The sequence below is a fragment of the Poromitra crassiceps genome (assembly GCF_964638095.1).
Source record: "Poromitra crassiceps genome assembly, chromosome: 2".
Classification (NCBI taxonomy): domain Eukaryota; kingdom Metazoa; phylum Chordata; class Actinopteri; order Beryciformes; family Melamphaidae; genus Poromitra; species Poromitra crassiceps.
Window position 1 is genome coordinate 97,379,362 of NC_139624.1, and position 22,606 is coordinate 97,401,967.

At 44.4% G+C, this 22,606-nt stretch overlaps 1 protein-coding gene across 4 annotated transcripts in view; it reads right to left on the reverse strand.

The window, feature by feature from the left end:
- Window positions 1-22,606, reverse strand: part of abi1a (abl-interactor 1a) — a 134,759-nt gene that overhangs the window by 2,383 nt on the left and 109,770 nt on the right. The window contains exons 6-9 of one of the 4 annotated variants that reach the window (XM_083632136.1): window positions 13,425-13,525; window positions 11,687-11,824; window positions 7,178-7,459; window positions 771-857 (exon numbers count right to left, since the gene is read on the reverse strand). In XM_083632136.1, the coding sequence (XP_083488262.1) occupies window positions 771-857; window positions 7,178-7,459; window positions 11,687-11,824; window positions 13,425-13,525 (608 nt within the window). The remainder of the gene's footprint in view (window positions 1-770; window positions 858-7,177; window positions 7,460-11,686; window positions 11,825-13,424; window positions 13,526-22,606) is intronic. The other 3 variants (XM_083632138.1, XM_083632137.1, XM_083632139.1) reach the window with 3 other exon arrangements.

The window sequence follows — 22,606 nt, forward strand, 5'->3', positions numbered from 1 at the left end:
CCTCATCTAACACAATACCTTATTCCTAAATTGTAAACCACTGACATCTCAAACTGCTTTTTGTCAAGAAATACTGTATATCCCAGCAGTACTTCAGGTATTGTACCAGCAGGGGGTAGCAGGTAGTCCCATCTTCCCTTAAATCCTGTTCTGCAGTGACCATCAACATAATATCTCAATGGCAGTGACCTTTGGCACCTCCATCCAAACACCAGTCATTCACCTCAGCTCAAACCTCAAGTGCTGTGAGTATGTAAAGCATTTGAATAACTAACTACAAAACTGCACTAAATTGAGTCATATCAGACATGTACAGCAGGTGGCAGCCTCAAAAATAGCGCAGCTGGTTTCCCCCTACACATAATTAAATATTCATAAATGTAAACAAATAAATGAAAGATTTAAGCATCACACAGCACACAACACTTTCTTCTACTGCCAAGCACTAGATTATTCCAGCATCTTTGTATTTTTGCTTTAACAGGAATTAAAAGCTCCATTACTATTGAGAACCAGAAACCAAACTGGTCTAGGTTGTAGCTCAAGGAATGAAGATGCTTTCGAGTTACATTTAAAAAAGAACAAAAAAACATAAGACACCTTGACCTTATGAGACTTAAAATAGCCAATTGTTGTTAAGAGGGTGGCACACATTGTTCTGGACAGACAGGAAAGAGGAGGAACGAGCACAATGCATGCTGGGTGTTTGTGGAAACGGGGGTGGTGGACACAGATAAGGGCGGGGATGTGTGTCTGGCCTCTGCACTTACTGCTCTCCTGCATTCTGGCCACAAAGCCAGTCAGAGGGATCTGTGGAGTCAGCTGGGGCATGGGGGGAGGCGGGGGAGCGATAGACACTGAAAGCCAGCAGAAGAAAGAAATGGGAGATGTGGAGAGAGAGAGAGAGAGAGAAAGAGAGAGTGCTAATCAGTCACCAAGAAGTCACAGAACAGTTAAAAGAGTGAACCCCCGATCCCAAGCAAACACAATATGGACAGAGGAACCCGGAAAAATGTGCGTTAACGCCAGAGGTGTGAGCATAATGCATGTGATGTGACAGAGTGACGTGACACAGATCAGACACACATGTGGCGAGCGTGTAAAGATCGCTGACGTCAGCGACTGTGACGAGATTTCCCGCGCTGTCCGAGTGAGGTCACAGGCGTTTCCCACTTCTCTTGAATCATTCCACAGGGAAAATACTGGCATGTCCATGACCAGAAGGTGGCACTGTTTGCCATGAACATCCTGTTAAGGCCACTGAACTCCCTTCAGCCCTGTTAACGGTTATCTACCTGTACTACATCAACAGTATATTTGTAAAGTAAAGAATTGTGCACGGGTCAGAAACCGATTATTCAAATGTGGAACAAAAATGATTTAAATTGCTCTCACTGCTTTCCAGCTATATCGGCTCAGATTTCTGTCTTTTGAACATCACCAAAGTTTTTTTTTGTCATTTGACATGATTGCGAGTGGGATTTCAACTGTGATTCCTTCCTTCAAGTTTTTCTTGTCACAAGTTTTTTTTTTTACTTGATCATTGTTTAAATAAAAGTGATTGTGTGTGTATACATATACAGTATACTGTGTGTGTGTGTGTGTGTGTGTGTGTGTGTGTGTGTGTGTATATCTCAGTATGAAGGATTTACTGAGTTTAAGTATGATTAAAGGTGATTTATGGACCAGATTACCTGCAGCTCAAAACACCTTGTTTAGAAATCCATTTTGGACGCCCCCTCTTTCTTAAAGGGATAGGCCAACTTTTTGGGAGTTTAGGCCATTTGCCATATTGTCTATATCAAAACTAGAATGTACATGGCTTTATTTTCAATCTGCGTGCAGTACAGACTGTGGCACACACGCTGTACTGATGACTGCACACAGCGCATGCGCCACATGGCAAACAAGTAAGAAACTTCGGTTATACACTCCTGTTAGTTCGGTTACTCTTTGTTTTGTTCTCGGTGTGGATTTACTACGAAAATGACTGTTTTGACGTAACTTTGTTTATGGCGCTGTTTGAATGTGCATTTTGGGCGCCTGAACCCCAAGTAGGCTAATATCCTATAGAGAGCCCCAGGGATGATGTATTTTTGTAGTCGGAACGCAGACTTCCTGGTTCTTCACTGTTTCTGCCTATGGGATTTTTGAATGGGTTTTTGCCACGATGCTTCAAATAAGGTCTCTGGGCAACGCAAGCTTAATCAAACGTGAACCTGTGTTCAGCCGGATAATCTTCACACATGAGGACCACTTTTATGAGCATCGCGCCAAAAACCCATTCAAAAATCCCATAGGCGAAAACAGTGAAGAACCAGGAAGTGTTAGCAACGATGTTTTCCGGACTCGTTCCTGGGGCTCTCCATTGACTGCCATTGTAGCACTAAGCTATTAGCAATGAGGTGCTCTACCACAATCTGTACTGCACGCAGATTGCAAATGAAGCCATGTACGTTCTAGTTTTAATATATAGACAATGTGGCAAATGGCCTAAACTCGCAAAAAGTTGGCCGATCCCTTTAAGCAAATTAATTGCAGCTTCTGCGATTTGGAAATGGCAGAAGTTCATTTTGCGATTTTCAACTAATTGTGCAGCTCTGTTGTATTTGGGACACTGAGAAGCAGTCCAGATATAGATGATACATCCTACCACCAGAGTCAAGGCTAAGGATGTCAGGACAGGACAAAAGCCCAAAATAAAGCCTGTGCTGAAGTCAGTGCCCCTCTAGGCTGGTGGTCACCTTGAGGAGCCCAGACAATTTAGACCACTGTTAAGAGTCCAGTATACACACTGTTAGAGTCCAGTATACACACTGTTAAGAGTCAGGTATACACACTGTTAGAGTCCAGTATACACACTGTTAAGAGTCCAGTATACACACTGTTAAGAGTCCAGTATACACACTGTTAGAGTCCAGTATACACACTGTTAGAGTCCAGTATACACACTGTTAGAGTCCAGTATACACACTGTTAGAGTCCAGTATACACACTGTTAGAGTCCAGTATACACACTGTTAGAGTCCAGTATACACACTGTTAGAGTCCAGTATACACACTGTTAAGAGTCCAGTATACACACTGTTAAGAGTCCAGTATACACACTGTTAGAGTCCAGTATACACACTGTTAGAGTCCAGTATACACACTGTTAGAGTCCAGTATACACACTGTTAGAGTCCAGTATACACACTGTTAAGAGTCCAGTATACACACTGTTAGAGTCCAGTATACACACTGTTAGAGTCCAGTATACACACTGTTAGAGTCCAGTATACACACTGTTAGAGTCCAGTATACACACTGTTAGAGTCCAGTATACACACTGTTAAGAGTCCAGTATACACACTGTTAGAGTCCAGTATACACATTGTTAGAGTCCAGTATACACACTGTTGGAGTCCAGTATACACACTGTTAAGAGTCCATTATACACACTGTTAGAGTCCAGTATACACACTGTTAAGAGTCCAGTATACACACTGTTAAGAGTCCAGTATACACACTGTTGGAGTCCAGTATACACACTGTTAAGAGTCCATTATACACACTGTTAGAGTCCAGTATACACACTGTTAGAGTCCAGTATACACACTGTTAAGAGTCCAGTATACACACTGTTAAGAGTCCAGTATACACACTGTTAGAGTCCAGTATACACACTGTTAGAGTCCAGTATACACACTGTTAGAGTCCAGTATACACACTGTTAAGAGTCCAGTATACACACTGTTAAGAGTCCAGTATACACACTGTTAAGAGTCCAGTATACACACTGTTAAGAGTCCAGTATACACACTGTTAGAGTCCAGTATACACACTGTTAAGAGTCCAGTATACACACTGTTAGAGTCCAGTATACACACTGTTAGAGTCCAGTATACACACTGTTAAGAGTCCAGTATACACACTGTTAGAGTCCAGTATACACACTGTTAAGAGTCCAGTATACACACTGTTAGAGTCCAGTATACACACTGTTAAGAGTCCAGTATACACACTGTTAGAGTCCAGTATACACACTGTTAGAGTCCAGTATACACACTGTTAAGAGTCCAGTATACACACTGTTAGAGTCCAGTATACACACTGTTAGAGTCCAGTATACACACTGTTAGAGTCCAGTATACACACTGTTAGGAGTCCAGTATACACACTGTTAGAGTCCAGTATACACACTGTTAGAGTCCAGTATACACACTGTTAGAGTCCAGTATACACACTGTTAGAGTCCAGTATACACACTGTTAGAGTCCAGTATACACACTGTTAAGAGTCCAGTATACACACTGTTAGAGTCCAGTATACACACTGTTAGAGTCCAGTATACACACTGTTAGAGTCCAGTATACACACTGTTAGAGTCCAGTATACACACTGTTAGAGTCCAGTATACACAGTTAGAGTCCAGTATACACACTGTTAAGAGTCCAGTATACACACTGTTAGAGTCCAGTATACACACTGTTAGAGTCCAGTATACACACTGTTAAGAGTCCAGTATACACACTGTTAAGAGTCCAGTATACACACTGTTAGAGTCCAGTATACACACTGTTAGAGTCCAGTATACACACTGTTAGAGTCCAGTATACACACTGTTAGAGTCCAGTATACACACTGTTAGAGTCCAGTATACACACTGTTAGAGTCCAGTATACACACTGTTAGAGTCCAGTATACACACTGTTAGAGTCCAGTATACACACTGTTAGAGTCCAGTATACACACTGTTAGAGTCCAGTATACACACTGTTAGAGTCCAGTATACACACTGTTAAGAGTCCAGTATACACACTGTTAGAGTCCAGTATACACACTGTTAGAGTCCAGTATACACACTGTTAGAGTCCAGTATACACACTGTTAGAGTCCAGTATACACACTGTTAGAGTCCAGTATACACACTGTTAGAGTCCAGTATACACACTGTTAGAGTCCAGTATACACACTGTTAGAGTCCAGCATACACACTGTTAAGAGTCCAGTATACACACTGTTAGAGTCCAGTATACACACTGTTAAGAGTCCAGTATACACACTGTTAAGAGTCCAGTATACACACTGTTAGAGTCCAGTATACACACTGTTAGAGTCCAGTATACACACTGTTAGAGTCCAGTATACACACTGTTAGAGTCCAGTATACACACTGTTAGAGTCCAGTATACACACTGTTAGAGTCCAGTATACACACTGTTAGAGTCCAGTAGTATACACACTGTTAGAGTCCAGTATACACACTGTTAAGAGTCCAGTATACACACTGTTAAGAGTCCAGTATACACACTGTTAGAGTCCAGTATACACACTGTTAGAGTCCAGTATACACACTGTTAAGAGTCCAGTATACACACTGTTAGAGTCCAGTATACACACTGTTAGAGTCCAGTATACACACTGTTAGAGTCCAGTATACACACTGTTAGAGTCCAGCATACACACTGTTAAGAGTCCAGTATACACACTGTTAGAGTCCAGTATACACACTGTTAAGAGTCCAGTATACACACTGTTAAGAGTCCAGTATACACACTGTTAGAGTCCAGTATACACACTGTTAGAGTCCAGTATACACACTGTTAGAGTCCAGTATACACACTGTTAGAGTCCAGTATACACACTGTTAGAGTCCAGTATACACACTGTTAGAGTCCAGTATACACACTGTTAGAGTCCAGTATACACACTGTTAGAGTCCAGTAGTATACACACTGTTAGAGTCCAGTATACACACTGTTAGAGTCCAGTATACACACTGTTAGAGTCCAGTATACACACTGTTAAGAGTCAGGTATACACACTGTTAGAGTCCAGTATACACACTGTTAGAGTCCAGTATACACACTGTTAAGAGTCAGGTATACACACTGTTAGAGTCCAGTATACACACTGTTAGAGTCCAGTATACACACTGTTAAGAGTCAGGTATACACACTGTTAGAGTCCAGTATACACACTGTTAGAGTCCAGTAGTATACACACTGTTAGAGTCCAGTATACACACTGTTAGAGTCCAGTATACACACTGTTAGAGTCCAGTATACACACTGTTAAGAGTCAGGTATACACACTGTTAGAGTCCAGTATACACACTGTTAGAGTCCAGTATACACACTGTTAAGAGTCAGGTATACACACTGTTAGAGTCCAGTATACACACTGTTAGAGTCCAGTATACACACTGTTAAGAGTCAGGTATACACACTGTTAGAGTCCAGTATACACACTGTTAGAGTCCAGTATACACACTGTTAAGAGTCAGGTATACACACTGTTAGAGTCCAGTATACACACTGTTAGAGTCCAGTATACACACTGTTAGAGTCCAGTATACACACTGTTAGAGTCCAGTATACACACTGTTAAGAGTCAGGTATACACACTGTTAGAGTCCAGTATACACACTGTTAAGAGTCAGGTATACACACTGTTAGAGTCCAGTATACACACTGTTAGAGTCCAGTATACACACTGTTAAGAGTCAGGTATACACACTGTTAGAGTCCAGTATACACACTGTTAGAGTCCAGTATACACACTGTTAGAGTCCAGTAGTATACACACTGTTAGAGTCCAGTATACACACTGTTAAGAGTCAGGTATACACACTGTTAGAGTCCAGTATACACACTGTTAAGAGTCAGGTATACACACTGTTAGAGTCCAGTATACACACTGTTAGAGTCCAGTATACACACTGTTAGAGTCCAGTAGTATACACACTGTTAGAGTCCAGTATACACACGGCCTTTGGTGGAGACAAAACCATGCTTTTAAGTGAGGCCAAAAAGCTGTGATCTCCATATTGATTGTGTGCATTGTATCTGCTGGAGAGTCCAAGGACGAGGCTTTCTGCATCGATACTAAAGACATCCCACTGCTCGACAAAAAGCCTTAACCTGCACTTTCAGAGTAAGAAAGCCTTAACCTGCACTTTCAGAGTAAAGGGGGAAAGTCAATAATTGTGTCAAGAACACGAGCTTGACCTTCGGAAAGCAATGACTAAGACTTTTGCACATGAGCTGCTCATCTGCCGCTGTAAAGGTTAGCTTGCTTTAGCATGTGCAGGATTTGTGAGAAATGTGACTTGTAGAGGGTGAGGTTATGTGCCTTAGTGACAGTATATATATCCTACAAAGCCAGGTGGGAGCTGGAGACGGAGGGCTCTTACTTGAATTCTGGCCATAACCAGGAGTGCCTCCGTTAATATGGGGCTGCTGTTGTTGCTGCAGTTGCTGTTGCTGTAGTTGCTGTTGCTGTAGTTGCTGCTGCTGTAGTTGCTGCTGCTGCTGCAAGGAGAACTGGGAAGTGACGGAGGGCGCCCGGCGGTACGTGCCCGTGGCCGAGACCATCGAGACGGACGAGTTGGAGGGGTTGTGCCGCGAGATCTGCCGCGAGATGGTGCCGAACTGGGACATGGGGATAGGGCCCAGACCGGGGCCGGGGGCCACCGCTAGAACAACCACCCAAAAGACAGGGAGGAAGAGGAGGAGGAGACCACAGAGGGAAGCGGGAGTCAGGGATTAGGTGAGGATCACAAGGAGGGGGAGGAAAACAAGGGCCCAGAATATGAATCAGTAAGAGAATAAAGTTATCTTTTGATTGATTACATCTTGATTAGAGCCCCAAACCTGTTGAGAAGACACCAACAACAACCAATCAGAGAAATGAGGGAAGCTAGGAAAGCTAAATAGGGATTTCTGTTTGACAGCAGTGTTACGGTCGTATTTCACAAGGGCTCAAATGAAACAACAGACTCCCAACAGCCTTTCTGAATAAAAACGAGCACATCACATGCGCTCGGTTCTGTTGAAGAGCGGCAAAGGAAAAAGGATTGAGCGAGCACTGCAGAGGAAGCCAGCGTGGATCCTGCACGGAATTCAAATTAATCGATTAGGGATGCACGATGATATCAGCATGGCATCGGTATCAGCTGATAAAGGCCTTCAAATGAAATATCGGCATCAGCTCGAAATAAACATTTCTGCAGATAAAATGGCGCTTTAATTATGCAGTTTTATCATTTTGCCCAGTGAATATGTACATTTTGTATTCATGTCTGCATCTGCCAGTGGGCCATTATAAGAGTAGGCATAATATTGTATTAACTCCACTACAGGAGAGACCTGACGTTCTCTGAAATTAGGTGTATAAAAATCGGTATCGGCAATCGTCCAAAAGAGTTGGAAAATAGTGACATATCAGGTATCGGCAAAAAAATCCAATATCGTGCATCCCTAGAATCAATATTAAAAACAAACTTTTCCCCACGTCACACACTTCTCAAAGACATGATTATAAATGTTGCACGGCCAGCTGGACTATAACAAGAGATGGAGAGTTTGAGATATAGCTGCATAGATATACTGTACATAGATAGAGACTGTACATCATATGAATCTGACAAATCCATTTCTTACAACTTACAGCATTTTCACAAGAAACACTACAACATTTGGATTGGATTTACAACCACTGAGCCAGGTGTGTGTGTGTGTGTGTGTGTGTGTGTGTGTGTGTGTGTGTCCAGGGCTTCCGTTGTCCTGTAACTGCAGGACATTGTCCTGTAAAATTAATCAAAGTCCGGTAAATTAAAATCTGCAGGACACCGTGTCCTGTAAATGATCTCCCGACGCAATTAATTCATTGTATTAAAAAGGGCTGTGAAAAAATAAATGTCACAAGTCCAAGTCAAGTCTCAAGTCCCTATGCATGAGTGTTCTATCATCTGCTGCATGCCATCTGGTCTGCTTAGAACACTGCATAGCTAAAACTAAGGAATTCAAAGCATGTACTGTATTATCCTCACTCCTTATCTATTAGAATACAGTAGCAGCAATGATTGACATTAGTAGACATTTCCTTAATGTTAATGCACCAAAAAAAAAAAAAAAAAAAAAAAAGATTGTTCACAAGTCCCAAACCTTCAAGTCCAAGTCAAGTCTCAAGTCTTCGAGGACAAGTCTCAAGTCAAGTCTCAAGTCACTGTGTGTGTGACTAGTCCATCCAAAGTGTGTGAGTTCTTTCCTCCCAGCGGCTGTCAGACTTTTAAATTCTGTACACTCCTGAGCGAACAATGGTTTAATTGCTGCTCTCATTTGGCTCAATTGGCTACTAAATGCACTTTTATCCAGCACCTTTTAATGTAATTTTTAATGTGATTTCTTTACTTTTTAATGCAATTTTTACTTGTGAAATTGTTAGATTCTGTATTTACTGTTGTTGACTATACGTGCTATTATGTTGCGGTCTCTTTCTTAACCCTGTCCACTTGCTGCTGTAGCACTGTAATTTCCCCTTGCGGGACAAATGAAGGATTATCTTATCTTATCTTAAGTGCGACTCAAGTCCAAGTCTCAAGTCCAAGTCCCCATCTCTGCATCATGGCGAAACAATCGAGCCTTAAACAGTTTTTCATGAAAGCGAGCAGCAGCAGGTCTAATAATGACAATGACGACGATGAAAATGAGTCTGAAAATGAGTCTGAAACTGATGATAGGCTAATCGAGTCTTATTGGCGTGGTTTATACTTTTAAATAAAAAATATAAATTGACATGCCTAATTAGGTCATCCATTATTAGCCTTCATTATATAGCCTACGCCTACATGTATATAAATTGTTAAATAATAATACAAAACAATAAAGACAGATTTAATGCGTCTGGAATTTATACCACTTGTCCTGTAATTTGAAATCTTGCAGGACATGTTATCCTGCACCTGTTCTTCCTAGCGGAAACACGTGTACGTGTGTGTGTGTGTGTGTGTGTGTGTGTGTGTGTGTGTGTGTGTGTGTGTGTGTGTGTGTGTGTGTGTGTGTGTGTGTGTGTGTGTGTGTGTGTGTGTGTGTGTGTGTGTGCGTGCGTGCGTGCCTGCGTGCGTGTGTGTATGTGAGAGAGAGAGAGAGAGAGAGAGAGAGAGAGAGAGCGAATGAGCAAGACAAGAGAGAATGGGAGGGAGAAACAGATTCATTTTGTTCTAGTTCGGCATTTCCCGTTTGCCGTGCCAGATAACAGAAGCTCCCTGGCTCAGATAGGGATGGGTGGAACCAGAGGAAGTGAGGACTCAGAGGAACACAGGAGCAAACAAACCATCAAAACAAACTTGGGCATTTTGTCACTGGCAGAAGTAATTACAGCTGAAATGCATTGCTGATGTCCTGAGGATAAGATGTGCATGTTTCAAGTGATCGTCTTCAGTGACTTAAGTGTTTGAAGGATTATTGGAGTTTTGCAGAAATAACAGTAAATCAAATATATGCCACCCAATGATCAAAGTCAATGACCCATGTAAATCAAAGCTGCACTTGGCAATATTGAATGTTTGAGGTAACCAAATATTTTTGGGGAGTTTCGGACTACACAACATCAGTAAAAGTAAAACACACACAAAATATGTTTTGGACCTAAATCTCTGTTTTTTATTAAGCTCCCAAGTTTGGATTGCTTTGTGATTTAGGCTGATAATAAGACTGCAGTTACCTTCACATAAACATATTGCCTAACGCAGCTTTAACCACAACCTTTTTTCTATGAATAGAAATAGAAAAGGAAACAAAATGGTGAAGAACTCTCTATAAACCCCTTAGGGCAAATTCATTTTTGATGTGTTCTTATTTGAACTGTATAAACATGGCCCATGCTCTCTGCCTGCACAGTATCTGGGCCTACCTACATTTTTTATATCATTCTTGAATGTAGACTGTAGATCTTATCATGTCAACCAGGATAACAAATAGGCTTTGATATTTAATTAGCTTGAAGTCATTATGTAAATTTCCAATTTGAACAATTCTGCAGACTAAATTTCAGATTTAATTGGCCTTTGGCAATGACAGGCATTCGAGTCATTAGAGACTTCTTTACAGTGTAGAGCTAATATAGCAGATGAGGAGGGATAGAGAAGTACAGTAACAGCACCACTGAGCATTCAGAGATTATTACTGTGATTACATTAAAGGCTGGAGCCTTTGTCACAAGCAGCAATACACCTGCATACATACAGTATACAGTATAATGTACAGTATACTGTACATAAGTATACAGTATAATGTACAGTATACTGTACATTGCATTCACACAGGAAGCAACATGGTCAACAAGTCACTGAGCGACCAGGGAAACATGGCCTATGTGTGGACAACAAGCTTATCAACTGGCCTTCAAGTTCAACCGCCAATCACATTTACAAACTGCCTTGTTCCCCTAACCAATGTCATTTAATTTAATGAACAATAGTTCAACCTGGAAACTAATTCCAGCCATTTAAAGCTTACCAGTTCGACAACCTTTATTTGGAAAAACTAAAAAAAAAAAGTCAAAAAAAAATAAGGCTTAGAGAACAGTTGCCTCCAGTGTTTGGGTTTGATGGCAACCTCTCAAGTACTTTTGTTTCATCTATTCTCAATGCCACCTAATTAGTGCGTGCTATATTTACTATATATTAATATACTTACTTAATATATATTTACTCAACAAAATAATACGAGAATCAAGCGACTCATCAATCAAGTTGCTGGCAGTGTGCACAAGCAGTGAGAAACCCACACCATACAAACCCACCACACACAGACACCGTGCGTCCCCCGCCATGAGCACAATGACAGTAGCTTTACTGATTGCCCGCCGGTCCAGACAGCAGAGGAGACGGAAGCTGCCTTTGTGGCCCGAGGAGTCTCACCTATGGATGACGCTGCCGCTGGGGCACTGAGGCCAGGCAGAGGTGGAGGAGCAGGTGGAGGAGCAGGTGGAGGAGCAGGTGGAGGAGGTGGGGGCGGGGGAGGCGGAGGAGCCCCCGGGGGAGCGGACACAAACGGGACTGAAACGAGTCGGTCGGAGCCGATACGTTAACAATAACAACAATAATTGATTGGATTTATATAGCGCTTTTCAAGGCACCTAAAGCGCTTTACATATCAGGCTGTGTGTGTGTGTGTGTGTGTGTGTGTGTGCGTGTGTGTCTGTGTGTCTGTGTGTGTGTGTGTGTGTGTGTGTGCGACGCTGCTATTACATAACGACACATCACTTTCTTCAAGGGGGAATGTTTCACACATACTTGGACGCACTTCCTTCTGTGTGGTTGGGGTATGAACAGAGCGCTGCCATGGTGACAAGCTTGCAGGGAGAGCTGTGGTAAAAGTCCGGCCTGATCAAGGCTCCATGGAGGATGGAGCCGAGGTAAAACAGCTGCTATGTCAAATTAAATTACTTCTTGTTCAGTTCTGTTTTAAATCATTTGCAAAAGTTAAAGGCAGCACTATGTGAGGCTGGTGTATGGTTTAATGCCATACTGAATGAAGCCTGTGTGTGGTGTAATGTGGGCCTAACACAGCTTGGCCTATTTACAGAGTAGGATAGAGAATCAGCTGTGCTTCCAACACAATGGGCCTGCATAATCCCTGTCTGGTAAATGTAGGCTTTGCGTAGTGTAGTCTCAATTCATTTACACCTTTATTTACACTTGTCACGTGATGCCTATGGTATTAGAATTTACATATATATGAATGTAGATACTGTATGTAAAAATAAAATGTGTTTTTTATTTGTTGCAGCCAAAGCAATTATAGCATCTGAACTAGTAACTTAATGACATATTCTTTGTTTGTTTGTTTTTATTCTGGATTAACACTCGTCATACTGTATATAAGATGCATATTTACACTAAAGACTATGTATGTAGTAGTTTGTTTACTGTCTTGTCTAGTGTGTAAGTACAGATGTAAACAAAGGATAAAGCTCAGTGCTCACACATCATAGTGTCTTGACAATGTTTAACAAGTGTTGCCTCATTTTACGCACAGAACATGGTCTGACTGATATGGGTTTTCTGAACGCTGATAACGAGATGTTTGGATTGCCGTTGCTGCTATTTTAAATAGCAGCTATTTTGTGCAGAAAAAAATACAAGAATTCACTGTTTCCTCCAGAATGACTATTCTTGTCTGGGTAGAAAAGTTTCTGAAACAGACCATTGAGAGTATATAGAGTGGAGCACACACAAAAAGTTTGAAGAGGTGCAGACTAACGAAAATTCAAAGTAACATAAAGAAAGGAAGTGGCACACTCAAAAGTCTCCTCTGCTGTGTTTAATGTTTCCAACATGTTTGGGCGAAAGTGCCTTCGTCAGGGTGCAGTGACACTGCACCCTGACGAAGGCACTTTCGCCAGGTTGGTGTAACCTTAAACACAGCAGAGGATACTTTCTTTATGTTACTTTGAAACAGACCATTGACCATGGGAACCTAAACCTAGTCTCAACCTAGTATAACCTAGAATTCTGAGGTGGTTTTAGCAGCTTTACAGAATGTCTCCCTTGAAAGGCCAACACAGAGCTGTAACATCAACAAATGAATACAAGTGTGTGACTCTAATAGCAAATGATGGGAGGCATCACTGCCTAAGTCAGCAGTCAGGCTCACCTGGACCAGAGTTGGGGATGGAGGGTGTAGGCACGGCAATGGGAATGCCAATACCACTGCTGCCGCTGTTCTCCCTGCTGCTGCTACCCCCGCTGCTTCCACTGAGGAGACAAGACACACAGACAGACAGAGGAGGTCAGACACAGACTTCTACTGAGGAAGAGACAGACACACAGGCAGACAGAGGAGGTTAGACACAGACTTCTACTGAGGAAGAGACAGACACACAGACAGACAGAGGAGGTCAGACACAGACTTCTACTGAGGAGGAGACAGACACACAGGCAGACAGAGGAGGTCAGACACAGAGAAACACTGAGGAGGAGACAGACACACAGGCAGACAGAGGAGGTTAGACACAGACTAACACTGAGGAGGAGACAGACACACAGGCAGACAGAGGAGGTCAGACACAGAGAAACACTGAGGAGGAGACAGACACACAGGCAGACAGAGGAGGTCAGACACAGACTAACACTGAGGAGGAGACAGACACACAGGCAGACAGAGGAGGTCAGACACAGAGAAACACTGAGGAGGAGACAGACACACAGACAGACAGAGGAGGTCAGACACAGACTAACACTGAGGAGGATACAGACACACAGGCAGACAGAGGAGGTTAGACACAGACTAACACTGAGGAGGAGACAGACACACAGGCAGACAGAGGAGGTCAGACACAGAGAAACACTGAGGAGGAGACAGACACACAGGCAGACAGAGGAGGTCAGACACAGAGAAACACTGAGGAGGAGACAGACACACAGGCAGACAGAGGAGGTCAGACACAGAGAAACACTGAGGAGGAGACAGACACACAGGCAGACAGAGGAGGTCAGACACAGACTAACACTGAGGAGGAGACAGACACACAGGCAGACAGAGGAGGTCAGACACAGACTAACACTGAGGAGGAGACAGACACACAGGCAGACAGAGGAGGTCAGACACAGACTAACACTGAGGAGGAGACAGACACACAGGCAGACAGAGGAGGTCAGACACAGACTAACACTGAGGAGGAGACAGACACACAGGCAGACAGAGGAGGTCAGACACAGACTAACACTGAGGAGGAGACAGACACACAGGCAGACAGAGGAGGTCAGACACAGACTAACACTGAGGAGGAGACAGACACACAGGCAGACAGAGGAGGTCAGACACAGACTTCTACTGAGGAGGAGACAGACACACAGGCAGACAGACAGAGGAGGTCAGACACAGACTAACACTGAGGAGGAGACAGACACACAGGCAGACAGAGGAGGTCAGACACAGACTAACACTGAGGAGGAGACAGACACACAGACAGACAGAGGAGGTCAGACACAGACTAACACTGAGGAGGAGACAGACACACAGGCAGACAGAGGAGGTCAGACACAGAGAAACACTGAGGAGGAGACAGACACACAGGCAGACAGAGGAGGTCAGACACAGACTTCTACTGAGGAGGAGACAGACACACAGGCAGACAGAGGAGGTCAGACACAGACTAACACTGAGGAGGAGACAGACACACAGACAGACAGAGGAGGTCAGACACAGACTTCTACTGAGGAGGAGACAGACACACAGGCAGACAGACAGAGGAGGTCAGACACAGACTAACACTGAGGAGGAGACAGACACACAGACAGACAGACAGAGGAGGTCAGACACAGACTAACATGTTAAACCGCATTTATACACGTGTGCTTATGTCCTATTTAGAAGTACAACACACCTCCGTTGATTTTCCACTTACATTAAGTTTTAAAGTATAACTTAGGACATTTCTCAACTTAGGCCATTATCATCTTTTTCCATCAATTCTGACCAAAATCTCACCAGCTGCTTTACTATAGTGCGACTTAAGTCTTGCTTGTCATTACAGAGCAAACATGCTTTGGGTGCTTTTGGGATTGATTTGGATGTATTGGCCGTTAGGACTGCATTGAAGAGCGGTGCACCCAGCCATGCAACATGTAAATAGCTTTATTGATTGATTTGGAATCTATTGATGAGATATGGGTCAGAATCAATCAGCATGATGGGAACAGATGGAATAGGGTCTAGGTCAGAAAAGGCTAAAGTTATGCTTTTCATACTGTATGTATTGCAAAGCACTTAAAAATGTCTCCCTTCAGATCCTCCAGTCAAAACACAAAATAAATCAACCTGATGATCATATACTGTAAATTATGCTGGATTTTTTTGTTGCTATTTTTGCTTTTATTTGATAGGACATTGTGGCTACATAGTACCTCACATGCTGTGTGAATAACCTAAAAGGAACAAAGACTTAGCTGTGTGCAACGGCTTTATTAGACCATCAGTTCACACATGGATTTGATGCGGAATGTGTAAGGGATAATGTATATTGAGGCGGTGATTATGGGGGAAATAATGACCGACAGGTGATGATTGAGCCCGACGCGCAGCGGAGGGCTTAATGATTCACCTGAAGGTCATTATTTCCAGTAATCACCGCCTCAATATACATTATCCCGCTTAGAACACGGCCTACAACTAAATCATTCAATAATCTGACAAAAATAATTATTCAAATAGATTTTTTAATAGCGTTTTCAACGGCAAAGCGGTTTCATTCGTAATTGGCACACAAGACACCACAGCTGCAACTGGTTGGCCTAATTAGTAGTGTCTGCAGACAAAAAGCTCTTATCAACTGATTAATCCAGGTGTGGCAGAGCAGCGGTCGGTTGTCGAGAAATAATGACCGGTGAATATTGTTGATTGACCAATCAGAATTGAGTATTCGAGAGAGCCGTGTTCTAAGTCAAACTAAACTACAGCCATGGATGCTGCTGAGGAGAACATACATAGGAATGCTGTATGTATGTCACCCCGTTTTGACCCTGAGGCTTCAACGATCAATGACCTCATTGGCCTGAGCCGACTAAACCCCTACCCCCTCCCCCCTCCCCCCTCCTCCCTCCTGCCTCTGGGGCCGGCCTTGATCCTCATGCCTCCTCTAACCCAACCTCTCCTTTACACCTCTTTCATCCCTGCTGTTCAATTGATCCCTCTCTCTTCTTTTCCCCACCTCTCATCCCCATCTCTCCCCATCATCCTCTTCAGCTGTAAACAGATCCCCCATCCGTCTCCTAACCCGTCACCCCCTTCTCCTCTGATGCCCTCCATTCCAGTGCCAGCCCACCCCCCACCCCTCTCTTTATTCCCTATCCTCTCTGATCCGTGTCAGTCTAGGCCCGGGGCTCTGCAGGCACAGACAGTGGGGTTACCCCTCTGGAGGGGCTCTGCAGGCACAGACAGCGGGGGTTACCCCTCTGGAGGGGCTCTGCAGGCACAGACAGTGGGGTTACCCCTCTGGAGGGGCTCTGCAGGCACAGACAGTGGGGGTTACCCCTCTGGAGGGGCTCTGCAGGCACAGACAGTGGGGGTTACCCCTCTGGAGGGGCTCTGCAGGCACAGACAGCGGGGGTTACCCCTCTGGAGGGGCTCTGCAGGCACAGACAGTGGGGGTTACCCCTCTGGAGGGGCTCTGCAGGCACAGACAGTGGGGGTTACCCCTCTGGAGGGGCTCTGCAGGCACAGACAATGGGGGTTACCCCTCTGAAGGGGCTCTGCAGGCACAGACAGTGGGGGTTACCCCTCTGGAGGGGCTCTGCAGGCACAGACAGTGGGGGTTACCCCTCTGGAGAGGCTCTGCAGGCACAGACAGTGGGGGTTACCCCTCTGGAGGGGCTCTGCAGGCACAGACAGCAGGGTTACCCCTCTGGAGGGGCTCTGCAGGCACAGACAGCAGGGTTACGCCTCTGGAGGGGCTCTGCAGGCACAGACAGCAGGGTTACCCCTCTGGAGGGGCTCTGCAGGCACAGACAGTGGGGGTTACCCCTCTGGAGGGACTCTGCAGGCACAGACAGTGGGGGTTACCCCTCTGGAGGGGCTCTGCAGGCACAGACAGTGGGGGTTACCCCTCTGGAGGGGCTCTGCAGGCACAGACAGCAGGGTTACCCCTCTGGAGGGACTCTGCAGGCACAGACAGTGGGGGTTTAACTCTCTGGAGGGGCTCTGCAGGCACAGACAGCAGGGTTACCCCTCTGGAGGGGCTCTGCAGGCACAGACAGAGGGGGTTACTCTCTGGAGGGGCTCTGCAGGCACAGACAGCAGGGTTACCCCTCTGGAGGGGCTCTGCAGGCACAGACAGTGGGGGTTACCCCTCTGGAGGGGCTCTGCAGGCACAGACAGCAGGGTTACCCCTCTGGAGGGGCTCTGCAGGCACAGACAGTGGGGGTTACCCCTCTGGAGGGGCTCTGCAGGCACAGACAGCAGGGTTACCCCTCTGGAGGGGCTCTGCAGGCACAGACAGTGGGGGTTACCCCTCTGGAGGGGCTCTGCAGGCACAGACAGCGGGGGTTACCCCTCTGGAGGGGCTCTGCAGGCACAGACAGCGGGGGTTACCCCTCTGGAGGGGCTCTGCAGGCACAGACAGTGGGGGTTACCCCTCTGGAGGGGCTCTGCAGGCACAGACAGCGGGGGTTACCCCTCTGGAGGGGCTCTGCAGGCACAGACAGCGGGGGTTACCCCTCTGGAGGGGCTCTGCAGGCACAGACAGCGGGGGTTACCCCTCTGGAGGGGCTCTGCAGGCACAGACAGCGGGGGTTACCCCTCTGGAGGGGCTCTGCAGGCACAGACAGCGGGGGTTACCCCTCTGGAGGGGCTCTGCAGGCACAGACAGCGGGGGTTACCCCTCTGGAGGGGCTCTGCAGGCACAGACAGCGGGGGTTACCCCTCTGGAGGGGCTCTGCAGGCACAGACAGCGGGGGTTACCCCTCTGGAGGATGCTAGTAGCAAGAGGAGCTAAAAGTGTCTGAGGGGATAATGGCTGAAACAACATGGCAGCATCCCTCTTTTGAAATAAGTGTACATACTTCACTCCCCTTCTGCATGTCTTTATCTGTTTCTAATCTCTCTGTAACGTACCCTCTTTCTTTCCTGACTCCTTCACCTCTTTTGCAGCCTTCTCCTTCTCTCCCCTTTTTCCTCCATCCCTCATCTTTCTTTCAAATCATTGGCTATGCAATAAAAGACACTCAGCTTAGGGATGCACAATATTGATTATTATTATTTTATTGCCGATATCTGATATGCCAATATTTTCCAACTCTTTTGGCTGATTGCCGATGCCGATATACGCGCACATTTTTTTCCACCTAATTTCAGGGAACATCAAGTCTTTCCTGTAGTGGTATTTACACATTATTATGCATACTCTTATCAGATGCAGACATAAATACAATGTTTTTCAGGATGTACACTGGGCAAAATAAGAAAACTACTTCAACTTAGGTTATGTAAAACTTGCCATATTTTTTGAATTTATGTAACATTTTCTTTCAAACAAAACTGTAAGATTTGGATGACGCTCTCCCTGGGTTAGGGTTAGCGTAATTTCGATTTGGGCCAATGCCGACATTTTAAAGACTTTTAATAGGGTTTATTTTACATACCGATGACGTGCCGATATCATCGTGCATCCCTCCTCATCTACTTCCCTGTCTGCCTAATTCATTCACATTTTACTAGCCAGCCTGTATTAAAAAAGGGTCAGCTCATTTGACCCCTCTGTCTGGGAAGCCCTTGCTTATTTGCACATAACTGACAAAAATGACTGGAATCCAAAGAAAAGTGCCAAGATTCTCACTGAAAGAGAAAAAGCAAACCAAATGTTCAAGTATGTGCTTCACGCCCACAAAGTAGCCGTGGGCGCTGCTACTGTATGATGTCACTTGAGGAAATGGATATCCAACTATCAATTATGGCGGTTTGATACTTATTGTTGTGCATGTCACACCGTATTTTGAGCTGGCCCGACAATAACCGAACAGAACTGATAATTGTTCAATACGTTTGGTTTTTAATAAGGGGCAAGAGGTGGTCAAGGTTAGAATAATATTGTATAATATTTTATTTTATTGTATTGACTGTTTTTTTTTTTACGTTACTGTATGATACTGTGTGATACTGTGTTATGCTATGTTGTGTTATGTGGATATTTCATGCCTGAGTGCGAGCAACTGCAACTTGTCCCAATTTCCCCCCGGGGATCATTAAAGTCTTTCTGATTCTGATTCTGATTAATTACTTTAGTTTTGGTTTAGAGCAGACAAAGAGAGTGAAGAGAGTTCAAGTGGATTTACGCAGAACAAAAGCTTAACTTGCAACAAAGTGCAGCTCATCAACTTGTTAGATTTGTGGAAAAATAAAATAAAAAATAAAATTACAGATTTGAAAAAGTCGGAAAGTCAGGGTTAAATACTCCCAAAACTGACAGTATTTTGGTGCATGCGACTCTGAGGACAAGGATAAGCATCTTTGCTAAAAACAGATGGCTTCAAAGTTCAAACAAGGATCCCGGCATAAGAAATTGTGATCTGTCCCACAAAAAGATATTAGATATTGAATAGGAAAAGTACAGGACAGAAGAGAGACACTGGTGCCCACTTCTAGCACTTGCACAGATGTGCACGCACGCACACACACGTACACGCACGCGCGCGCACACACACACACACACACACACACACACACACACACACACACACACACACACACACACACACGCCTGTATTGAATTTAGACCTCAGTTGAGGATGGCAGAGAGTGATGAGCTGAATAAGCACGGCAGGCTGTGTAACCCAATAGTGAGGCCACCGCAATGAGGACTGCAGCAAGTTGTTAAAGGGACATTACGTGGAGTCTTATTTCTCCCTGGTTGACTTTTAACAGAAGCTTTGAAGCCATTCATTATTAAGACAGCAATAAAACCTGGAATTGGAATTTAAATTGAGAAAGGAAAGGAACAGAGGCGGGGGCTCGAATCACACGACTTGGGCCCAATCCCAATTCCTATCTTAACCCTCAATCTTAACCCTCAGTCTCAAAAATGCGCACTCCCGCGAAGTGCTAGTGCTGTCCCGATTCTCAGTGTGTTAAATTAAGGGTCGAGTTTGAGGGGTGAACAGCACTCAGTTTTGAGATTTTCCAGGACCACCCTTGGCGGTGAGTGCGATCCCAGAATCCCTTGCGTGTCATCAGCTAGATCCATTCAGATAGAAGATGGCGGCGAAGGAGGAAAAAAGGAGCCCTACAAAGTTAAGTATTTCCTTGTTAATAGCGATGTAAAAATTACGATAACCATTGTATTAGCTTAGTTTAATGTCATTTTATGGATTTCCGTTTTGGAATCCTAACAACAATTGTTGTTGCTAACGAGTGGGGGCTAGAATGACCGTGCTTTCCGACGTGAGGGCTGGCTTGACTGCAGTGTTTAACACATTCAGTGCCACAGCGCTTCAGTAAAATTGTCTGGAGCCTGTGCCAGATTCACTTCCATTCAGTTGAAAACAGCTATAGAATTTTTTCTATTATGGCTATATTAACGGGGCTGGACTTTAATGAAAGATTGAACACTCCTGCTTCTTCCAAAGAAGAAATTTTGTTTCTAGACAGTTCCATTATGAAATTACAGCCTCTCAAAAAAGTGCACTTTCATGGGTTTTCTGTCGTTTTTTTTTTCTTTCCAAGTTATAGCCCCTTTTATGAATACCTTTTGCACTCTAATTTCGAGCACAGATCGGGTGGACTCTGGCTGGTGTTTTCTGATGTGGTGGCGTGTGGTGTGGTTTCTGTGCAGCCTGTGTGTGTCACACACCCCTCTCCCCCCCCCCCCCCCTCCCCCTCTCCACCTCTGAGCTGCGGGCTCCTCCCACACGCAGAGTTTGCTTTCTCGACTCGTTTTTGCCCCGGACAGATCCCAGCTTTGCTGCGCGCATCATTTCCTTGATGGGCATCAAGGAAATGATGCGCGCTGGCAAACGCGACTGAACGAAAAGGCTTGGCCCGTTCGGCTTCGGATGCTGCCTTTCTAGGAAATCGTGTGGAGATAGATAGAAGCATAAGAGCTCAGTTGTGAGCGCGGATGCAGCCGAGCCCACTCTCGCTGTAGACGGAGCAATATATAGGCTCTGGCAGAAAGCATGCATCGGTTTCCACGGCTTTCTCCGCTGTCTCCTGTACAAAGTAAAGGATCTGAGGTGGGTGGAGCAGCTCCTGTGACGATGTTTAAGGTGGCGCCGTGTGATCCCTTGAAGGGATTCATGCTCACTGGCTGGGTACGACCTTAAACAGCAGAATTATGGAATAATATGAATTATGATTTTAGGACGTCCACAGACGTCCTTGGCACTGAACGTTACTTTTTTTTAGGACGTGCACAGACGTCCTTGGCACTGAATGTGTTAACTGCAGTCAAGCCAGCCCTCACGTCGGAAAGCACGGTCATTCTAGCCCCCACTTGTTTTGTGGTGCGTAGCATTACACGTAGGCTGTATCTTGATAAAAACAACTCAACAACGACATTACCACCGAGAATTATGGCATTTCGTAACAACGTTAACAATGTTATAATATAATAATAATAATATGGCTTGACCAGCACGGCTACTGACTATCGATAGTTAGCAACAACAAATGTGTTAGGCTCCAAAACGGAAATCCATAAAATGACATTTAAACTAAGATAATACAATGGTTATCGTAATTTCTACATCTATATTATCAAGGAAATATTTGTAGGGGTGCTTTTTTCCTCTCCTTTTGAATTGACAGGGACTACGTTAAGAAGAAGATTGTCACTTAAAGCAGAGGTCTGAGTGTGAGTATGAATGAGGGACTACGTTAAGAAGAAGATTGTCACTTAAAGCAGAGGTCTGAGTGTGAGTATGAATGAGGGACTACGTTAAGAAGAAGACTGTCACTTAAAGCAGAGGTCTGAGTGTGAGTATGAATGAGGGACTACGTTAAGAAGAAGATTGTCACTTAAAGCAGAGTGTGAGTATGAATGAGGGACTACGTTAAGAGGAAGATTGTCACTTAAAGCAGAGGTCTGAGTGTGAGTATGAATGAGGGACTGATTTTTAGTTTGACTACAGTATTCAAAGTCAAAGCCTGCCCCATTGAAAAAAAAAAAAAAAAAAAAAAAAAATGGTAATATGGGGAATTAACCTAAGCAGTGGAATGTTTTACCGTTTTTTGTTTTGTTTTGTTTTTTCTATTCCTCTGACATATAGGGTAGGCTATATATTTGTTTGTTTAAATATGATACTGTTAGTGTTAATGCTGCCACAGTTAGATTGGTTTTAATGCTT